The sequence below is a fragment of the Lipotes vexillifer genome, unplaced genomic scaffold (assembly GCF_000442215.2).
Source record: "Lipotes vexillifer unplaced genomic scaffold, Lipotes_vexillifer_v1.1 scaffold652, whole genome shotgun sequence".
In the NCBI taxonomy this organism is placed as follows: domain Eukaryota; kingdom Metazoa; phylum Chordata; class Mammalia; order Artiodactyla; family Lipotidae; genus Lipotes; species Lipotes vexillifer.
Window position 1 is genome coordinate 670,551 of NW_006779703.1, and position 10,067 is coordinate 680,617.

Sequence of the window (10,067 nt, forward strand, 5' to 3'; positions counted from 1 at the left end):
CCCCCCCCCCCAAAAAAAAAACAAGTAATGTAACATTTGCAAAGCTGATATATGACACAGTTGCACAGATTAGTGTTCTCAGGACAACTGGTTATCCATACCAAAAAATTAAAATTAATCCCTATACACAAACATGACCTCCAGATACAGCGAAGGCATAAAGGTGAAAGGCAAAATTTAAAAACATTTAGCAGAACACAGAAGAGAATGTCCTTATGGCCTTGTAGTGAAAAAATATGCAGTCCAAACAGAGTTGGAAAATCTAACCAGAATTTCAGCCATAAAATTGAGAAAGCTGGGCAAGAGCCATCCTTCTGGAAGTGCCAGCTCCAGACAGTGTCAATGGAAGGATATATACCGAATCTGAAGAGCAGTTGCCTCCACAAGATGGGACTTTGGATCAATTTTTACAACCTCCTTACACTTTTGTATTTAACTGTGCTTCCTAAATTCCCACACAGAATGTATAATACTTCAAAGTAATAAAAAAACATAAAGTTTCTTTTTTTCCAAAGGATTCAACAAGACACAAAAAGAATCTTTCACATCAAGTAATACTCCTAGGAGTACAACACTACTTTAATATAATGAAATACACTAACAACATATTATTAATAGGTCCAAGAAAAGCATATGATCTTAAGTGAATCCATTTAAAACAAAATTAAACACTTATTTTTAATAGATTTCAACCCAACTACAAATAGGATCCTTTTTTAATTTATAAAGATTTTCATATCTGAAATAAAGAGCTATCATTTTTTGTGATAAAATAGTAAAGGCATTTCCATTAAGCTATCACCATTCTTATTTGATACTTTTGAATGTTCTGATAATGTCACAAAACAGGAGGTTAACAACACACATACTGGAAATGACTATATGTAGATGATATAGCCATCTACCTAAAAAATAAAAAAGCATCAACTAAAAAGTAATTAAAATAAAAAATAATAAAATTAAATATAATTTTCTGAGTACCTATTATATGCCAGCCTTTATTTCTACTGGTTTACTTATTTATCTCATAATAGTTCCACAGTAATGCTATGTAGGTACTATTATTATCCTCACTTTATAGATGAAGAGCCTCAGATACAGAAAGGTTAAGTAACTTGCCCAAATGTATTCATCATGTTACTGACAAAGCTGAGACATGAACCCAAGATACTTGCCGTAGAGCCCGTTCTCTTAACTAATGCACTTGACTGCCCCCATGAAATGGTATGAAACAAGATAACTGCAGAAAAGTCAATAACTCTCCTATATCTCATTAGTAACAAGTTAAAAAGTATAATGAAAGAAAGATCTGATTGAGAACAGCACCAATTAATGACTGTAGCTATTTGTCAACGTGTATCCCTCTACTAGGCTGGGAAACCCCTGCGGGAATGGCGCCTGGCTTAATCACCACTGTGGTTCAGGTTCAGTACAGAACAGACCTCTGTTAGAACCTAGGGCATACCCAGTAAATGTACACATTCATTGAATCTGGGAAACATACCTGTAATTAGGAAAAGAATCATAAATCGAAATGTCAGAAATTTCATATTTCTGGAAATGAGACCTTAAATCAGCCTAAAAGAAGATAAATAAAAGTTTGTGAAAGGTAGAAAAACAGTCAAAATATGAACAATTAATAGATTTGAAAGTGAAGCTCAAAAAATAAATCCTGGCATACCTCAGACACTGAAGGGCAGAGCCCACCAACATGTATCAAGTAACCTTTATCTCTTCGTAAGGGTTCAACATTCTTCATTTCTGCTTGAAGATAAACATACAACAGAAGATAATCATTATTTTATCAATATTTTTAAGAGAAAATGTGAAAATTGTTAAGTATTTCATTTTTTATTATCAAAAAGATTATTATCAAGTTATTAGCAAGTATCAGCACTAGGCTGAAGATGAAGAGCTTGGAGTACAGTGTCAAGATTTCTGGGCTTTAATCATACGTTAAAAACAAAGAGGTTGGACTGATTGATATTTAGTCTCTTGTAACTCAAAGATGGATCAATCAATAGGCAGTCCTGGCTGTCTGATGGAAACTGAGCAGCCTTTCCTGTTCACTGTGTACCCCACACCTGCGAAGTGCCTGAGGAGGGCTTAGAGGAAAAGAGCACCTGAGGGAATACTGATGTTGGACTAGAGTAGGGAGAGACAATGGTGGGCCTCTATCTACTAACTAAATCTTGGATTTAAGCTTTTAGCAGACAGTTTTCTGAAAGAGAAATGAACATTTTAAACTGATTTACTCTTAAAAAAAAAATGACATCCAAATGGCCAATTTTCTCATTTTTCGTATTTATAAAGAAATACAAACAGGAATAAAATATTAAAACAGTGCAATCCCCCAAAATAATACAGAAGAAGATAAGCACTATTTTATAAATGAGCTAGGTTAGGATTTCTTGGTAAATTGTTAAGAACCAACCTAATGTAAACCTCGGATCCTCTTTGTCTTGTACTATTTGATTTTCTTGTATTCCTGAGAAGTCAGCTCCAGTCACGTTCTCTTTAGCATCAAACCAGTCTTCACTTACTTCTCGGTAATTTGTGGAGTCTGAGAAATTGAACACACTTAGCAAGGAACTATGTACAATGTTTAACCGTGAGAAGTTATCTGCTTCCCAGTTTTACTTTAATTAACACCGATTCCTAGCTTATTAAAAGCCTTACTTTTCTGATTTTTAATTATCCTTTATTGAAGAAGAGATTTATCTTTATAGACAGAATAACAGTGAACATCCTTAAAAATGGGTTAAGCCGTGCCGCAAGTCTTTATTTCACTAAAAAAGGATCTTTCTCTTCTCACTGAGGACAAAACTAAAAAACAAGACAAAAAACCCATACAATTTACAGAGATACAAACTGGACAGAAAAAAGAATTTTCAAAATGGAAAACATGAACCAGAAGAACAAAAGTCTGTATTATTATTTGGCATTATCAGATATATTAAGTAACCTTAAAGATATCAAGTAGATGTAATAAGAACATACTTAACATTCATAATCTGAATGATGCCATTCAATTAAAAATATTTACTTTAACTTAATAGATGGGCACAAGGGATATTTTAAATCTTATTATCTGCTTTCTGGCAATGACACAAGACAAACATTTTTATACTGACCTTTACCATCAAGTTTTAGTTGACTAAAGTCTATATCTACATCACCATTTTTTAAACCATCCTCTTTGGGTGATGTATCTTGTTTAGGATGACTATTGTCAGGTAATAGAAACATCTGAGGATTAAAATAATAAAAACAACAATAATAAATAAGGAGTAACAGTTATTGCACTCTATATGACAAGCATGCTTCACTGGCATTATTTACCCTCACAACAACAAAGGCTATGAGACAAAACCATTATCGACCCAGTTTATGGGTGAGCAAACTGAATCTAAGTAACCTGTTGCTTTATGTCTGTCACACAATGAGAATTATGATTTGAAACTAGTCTATGCATAGTGACTGTATGCTAACACCACCATTATTTAGCGAAGTGTGGCATCCACACACTAGAAGTACCTGAGATGATTTTTGAAGCTGCACATGTAAGTATTTTTCACATTAACATCAACAGTTATATATTTAATGTGTGCTTATATGTACCTTTCATTTATGGGGAGTGATATTTCTTTCTCATACATAATAATAAGTTACTCTTCACAGATAAATTTTTTAAAAGAGGAGAATCATTTAAAAAATACAAATCAAATAACATTATAGGTAATACCTGGCTATGAAAAATTGTGAAGATGGTACATAAGTAACTGAAATTTAGAAACACTACACTATACAAAGCTGGCTTTCACGCATAACTTAATTTAGTAAGGTGGGTATTAAAATGTAATCCTAACAAAGTAGATATTGTTTTAGAGCCAAAATTAAGATTATAAAAATGTTATATCTGCATCTTTTACTTTTAAAAAGATTTATTATTCTGCCCAAATAAGCAGGTTACACCATTGCCACCTTTACAATGATGAAAAAAATAAAAAAGTAAAAAAACAAAACCCCTCCAGAACATTATATATCATTAAATGGACAAGTTGTTTAAGCAAACTATGTAAGAAATTTGAAGATATAAAAATCTGGTTTTAGACCTGTTAATTCTTTGTGGATAACTGAGATTTTCTTTTTTTAAAGAGCAGAACAATGGAATAAATAATTTGCTAAAATAATTTACTTTTAATCATTTATCTTAATAGAAAGGAATATAAATCAATCAAGTATTTATTTCACTTTTGGCTTTGGGATGCATCTTATTCTTTAAGACTACCCAAATAATAATATAACCTCAGGGTTAAGACTAAAGTCAGAAAGTAGAAACAAACTTCAGGGGACCTCCCTGGTGGTGGCGCAGTGGTTCAGAGTCCACCTGCCGATGCAGGGGACATGGGTTCGTGCCCCGGTCCGGGAAGATCCCACATGCCACGGAGCGGCTGGGCCCATGAGCCATGGCCGCTGAGCCTGCATGTCCGGAGCCTGTGCTCCGCAGCGGGAGAGGTCACAACAGTGAAAGGCCCACGTACCGCAAAAAAAAAAAAAAAAAAAAGAATCCACCTACCAATGCAGGGGACATGGGTTCGAGCCTGGTCCGGGAAGATCCCACATGCTGCGGAACAACTAAGCCTGTGCGCCACAACTACCGAGCCTGCGTTCTAGAGGCCGTGAGCCACAACTACTGAAGCCCGTGCCTAGAGCCCATGCTCCGCAACAGGAGAAGCCACCGCAATGAGAAGCCCGCGCACAGCAATGAAAACCCAACGCAGCCATAGATAAAAATTAAAAAAAAAAAAAAAAAGAAACAACCTTCAGTTTTCCTACTCCGTTGATAATGGAATATAACCCATGTTTCTCTGTCACTTCTCAGTTTGCAGAGTGCTCTTACACAGACTGTCACCTGACAAACATTTCCTTGGGGGAACAAGAGAGATTAAGAAAACCTACGAAAGGCACTGAAAAATTATTTTCATCATTTCAGCAAAGGAGGAATGAAAACTTTGCCCTGTCTAAAATAAATGGGGAAAAAATAAATGGGATAGTATTATTTTAACTAATTATTTATTTTTGGCTGCACTGGGTCTTCGTTGCTGTGCGTGGGCTTTCTCTAGTTGTGGTGAGCGGGGGCTACTCTTTGTTGCGGTGTGTAGGCTTCTTTCTCATTGCAGTGGCTTCTCTTGTTGTGGAGCACAGGCTCCAGGCGTGCGAGCTTCAGTAGTTGTGGCTTGTGGGCTCTAGAGCGCAGGCTCGGTACTTGTGGCGCATGGGCTTAGTTGCTCCCCGGCATGTGGGATCTTCCTGGACCAGGGCTAGAACCCGTGTCCCCTGCATTGGCAGGAGGATTCTTAACCACTGTGCCCCCAGGGAAGCCCAGGATATTATTTTATACTATCTCATGCTATGAAGGCATAACCATATTAGTTTTTACTACATTGCATTAACACAATGGGGGCCAAAAATTATGATTTGCCAGACACTCTCAAGGTGTATACCAATCGTCATGTTGAACTATTAACATCACTACCTTTTTTCATCCTCAGAAGTCTCCTGATTTGATGATAAATTATGTGGTCATCTTACCCAACATATACTATTGACATCCGTTTGATCAGGATATTACGCTCCTTCTAATCAGTTATATCCCTCAAATGGTAATACACAAAATAAGCCAGCTGAGTGAAAAGAAGGATGCGAGAGCTTCTAAAAATTATAGTTTACTTTGTGCAAGCCATAAGATTAACGATTTACACTTGATGAACTACTCTAAAAAAATCTCACTTGAGAGAGTGTCTTTTTCAGGCTTGAAGAACCATCAACATCACGTGTACTTTGATTATCTAGTTCAGAATCTGCTCCTGAAAACCTAAACAGATAAACATTTCATTAAAGTATTTATCAATGTTCTGAATAAGGACCAAAATAGAAAACAAAGTTAACTGAATTAGCAATGTTTAAGATCTAATGAATTCTAAATTAGATGAAAACATAACTTACGTATGTGATTCTTCTTTCATTAGCTGGAAAGAAAAAGAAGGGAAGGAAAAGCTTTTAGCGTAAAATGTTTTCTGTCTAAATGAAGTAAAAATTTTATTCCTAGAACATAAATACATACCCTGGAAGCAAAAGCAGAGAAGGTAGATAATAATTTTGATTCTACCGACAGTGGAGGCAGCTCTTCCAGTGGTATACCCTTGTTTATCTTTTCTTTCAAATTCACATATCTAACTTTCAAGTCTTCTAAAACTGTCAGTAGAGCTGATCCTAATTCTTTCTTAGTAGAATTACTTGATAAATTCCTGTTCAAAAGTTACATTCACAAAACTAAATTACTTAGGCCAAGCCACCCATTTAAAACTAATGTCAAATTATACACTTAATTCTAACTCTACTAGATCCCTAAATTTTTTTCTTTTAAATGTTTAGTAAAAGAAAATGAATCACAGAAGATGTGTTTTTCCAGGGGCAAGATAAGCAATCCTTGGTATACATATAAGCCAGACAGAATGTGGTCGAATGTCACGAAAAACCCTCCAACTGACTTCATCCGAACTTGGACTTTATAAAGAAAACCTGAATCTGTCTTTTTACTGGATTCATCATTCCAACATGCACTGTTGCCTCTCCATGAAATTACAATGTACTATTTTTTAAGGTCTATTACCCCTAGGCCAGTTAACAAACCCAGTTATAATCCACCCCTCTTCTGCCCTTTAAAAATGAAAATGAAAGAAATTTTCTAGAATAAACTTAAAGTTAGTGATAAATTTCTAGGAAGATACAGATTTAAAATTAACAGTCACCTATAACTATAAATAGAGAATAACCTTTAAAAATTGTGAATCACTATGATGTACACCTGAAACACATAATACTGTAAATCAACTGTACCTCAATAAAAAAGCAGATAATAAACAAACAAACCCTAACAATCACCTATTTAGTCCTTCTCTATTTTCCATTACAAGTTTGTAAATATCACTGCAATGGTGATGACACATTTGGTAGTGAACATTTAAAAGGTGCAACTCTGCTTTGATGGCTCTCTGCATTATTTGCTGACAGCACTTTGATGGCAAATTCTTCTCCATCTCTTTAGAAAGTTGAGGTTCCCTTTGAAATAAAAAAATTGGATTAGGTAAGATTCCAAATATTTTTCTGTGTTGATGACATACCTCCAGAAACAGACTTAAAATTTCTTACATTTCTCTGTCAAGTTTAAATCAATTTCTACTAAAGAATGGAAAGGCTGCAGAAAACAAGGATGTCAAGAGTCAATGCTAAATATCTTCTTTTTAGGACTTCCCTGGTGGAACAGTGGTTAAGAATCCACCTGCCAATGCAGGGCACACAGGTTCGAGCCCTGGTCCGGGAAGATTCCGCATGCCACGGAGCAACTAAGCCCGTGCACCACAGCTACTGAGCCTGCACTCTAGAGCCCACGAGCCACAACTACTGAGCCCGCGTGCTGCAACTACTGAAGCCCACGTGCCTAGAACCCGTGTTCTGAAACAAGAAGCCACCACAATGAGAAGCCCGTGCACCACAACCAAGAGTAGCCCCTGCTCGCCGCAACTAGAGAAAGCCCGTGGGCAGCAACGAAGACCCAACGCAGCCAAAAATAAATAAATAAATAAATTTATTAAAAAAAAATATATACTCTTTTTAGAATTCAAGAGAGTAAATAAGTCTCAAATTCATACTTTATTTTACCAAGAAAAGAATTCTAAAGTAAAGTACTAATTTATCCAGAATCAACAGATTTTTCAACCTAAATCAAGCACTGGCCAGGATTTTTAAAAGTTATAAACATTCCGGAGGGAAACTGTTTTTAAACGTTATCTTTTAAACAGAAAATATAATTTACATTTTTCTTAATAATAATAATAATGCTTATGTTATCATAAGCAAATATTTTGCTGTTATAACAAAAAGCTCCAAAATCACTACCTCTTTGAATGTTAATAGTTCTTCCCTTGCTAATACCGGCCACTTCTAACTATTCTCGATACATCTGCCTCTGAAACCAACTCTTCTATTTAATTTTATAGGACTGAATACCAGATCAAACTCATTAGAAGAATAAAGGATGAATGAAGGAAAAAGCAAATGATCTCAGAGCATGAAAACCAATTTGACTTCTCAGAGACTTCTCCCTTTCCTCTCCCCCACCACCTGGTTCTCCATGGATGTAAAGTAAATTATACAACGAATTAAAATATCCCAGTAAAAGTATCTGTTTACTTCTTCAAATATATGATGTTTCCCAAATGTGCTATTTTGTTTTGGACTACAGGGGATCAAATGAAAGAAAACGAAATAAATCAGTGTGGGTTGGGGTTGGATAAATAAAGAAAAGATGCCATGAGTTTTTCTGAAGGAATTATTCAGACTGAAATCTCAGTAAGTGGAAAGCTTTAACATTCTACATTGTTCTAATATTTTTTCTTTCAAGACAAATGGCTGAAGCAGACAATCTCTTCAAGTCACTCCTGGCTATTATTCTATACGGTTAAGTACCTACACAAAAAGCAAAGTACTATTTTGATCATTTCCTCATATGTATCTGCAAGCTTATATGTCTGACTTACCTTTCAGAATGTTTCTTTAAGTCTGTGAAATCAAATGTTTTCCTTAATTCCAGGGAATCCTGAAAACATGATTTAAGATCAAATTAGACATATACGCCAAACAATAATACATGTTGTATCTGGTAAGATGTAAAATCCAACTTCTAATTGACTTTGTGGCAACAGCTGCCAACAGAGAAGAACAGAGTTGGTAGCAATCTGTTCACCTTTTTCCTTCATCCAGCATTTTCTCACAAAAGCCTCAGAAACCCCTGATATAATTCAGTAAACCAAAATATTTACATTAGCCTACAGTGCCTCTTTATAAAGTCAAATAAATTTTTATTATTAATCATATTGGTTTTACCTTATTCAGGAAATTTCCTTTAGGTTTTAAACTGTCAACAGAGACAGATTTCCCCAAAGATCCTTTTGTCATAGCCATCTGTGGATCTTCATTATCTTGACTGTATGCCCAATCTGTGTTACATGCCACACTTCGTTTCTCACTTTGCCACTCATGAGGCCATTTTTTATTTATCATTGTTATCTCTGTGTTGCTTGATGTAGATACTACAGAAGATCTTGTGCTCGTCGCCCTGCTTGTTGTGAAACAAGCCCTAAAATCAGTGCTAACATCCACTGTTTGATTAACTGTGACTGTACAACTTGCTACATCTGTAACTGATTCGGGACATGGTCCTTCCATATGGTGAAAGCATGCTTTATTTGTGGTATTGCCATTAGCAGCTTTTAGGGAGCTACCTTCTTCTACTGCCTGGTTATCTCTGATTGCAGACCTTGGTAGAGTAACAGAAAAATCTAAGGCTGGGTTAGGGGTGTTTTGTAAGCTTTTATAACATGCAGAAATTACTGAATCATCAAAAATAGAGGTCCAGGAACTTTGACGATCTTTACAGGGCTGGAGTAATGTCTCTAAATCTTTGTCTTGTGGTAATGTGCTTGGATTTTCAAGGTGCTGTAACATTTTTTTCTCAACAACTGAATTTCCACAAAAATCTTTACTTTTAGTTATTTGAGACTTCACTTTGCCAGTATAAAATTTAGTTTTTAATGCTTTTTGAGGGTTCAAGAAACCACTCTTAGATTGAGATTCCTGGTGTTCAAGAGGACTACCCTTTAGTACAATTTCATCAAATACTGTGTGGTACATTAAACTAGTGTCTTGTTCCATACACTTTCCATGTTTTGGTTCATGATATTCTCTTAACATAACAGAATTCTGAAATTTGGAGACATGAGGTGAACCTTCTTGTCCATAAACATCAGCTGAATCTAAAGAGGTGCTAGAATTACTTTCTAATTTAACATGATTATCTTCTAGAGTGGTAGCACAATTAACTCCATAACCTGAACTTCTAAGTCCCCAAACTTCCAGATTAGATATGTTTAATGTTTTCATTTGGTCAAAAGATAAATGGTTATTTATATATTCTTGTTCTTCTGCACTGTGATATTCCTGCT

General features: G+C 35.4%; 1 protein-coding gene across 1 annotated transcript in view; it reads right to left on the reverse strand.

Moving 5' to 3' along the window:
• The window catches only part of RBM44 (RNA binding motif protein 44), a 19,716-nt gene that overhangs the window by 6,105 nt on the left and 3,544 nt on the right, over positions 1-10,067 (reverse strand). The window contains exons 3-12 of the mRNA XM_007452915.1: positions 8,950-10,067; positions 8,604-8,662; positions 6,949-7,125; positions 6,128-6,311; positions 6,010-6,032; positions 5,794-5,878; positions 3,135-3,249; positions 2,435-2,563; positions 1,682-1,761; positions 1,505-1,578 (exon numbers count right to left, since the gene is read on the reverse strand). Of these exons, the coding sequence (XP_007452977.1) occupies positions 1,505-1,578; positions 1,682-1,761; positions 2,435-2,563; positions 3,135-3,249; positions 5,794-5,878; positions 6,010-6,032; positions 6,128-6,311; positions 6,949-7,125; positions 8,604-8,662; positions 8,950-10,067 (2,044 nt within the window). The remainder of the gene's footprint in view (positions 1-1,504; positions 1,579-1,681; positions 1,762-2,434; positions 2,564-3,134; positions 3,250-5,793; positions 5,879-6,009; positions 6,033-6,127; positions 6,312-6,948; positions 7,126-8,603; positions 8,663-8,949) is intronic.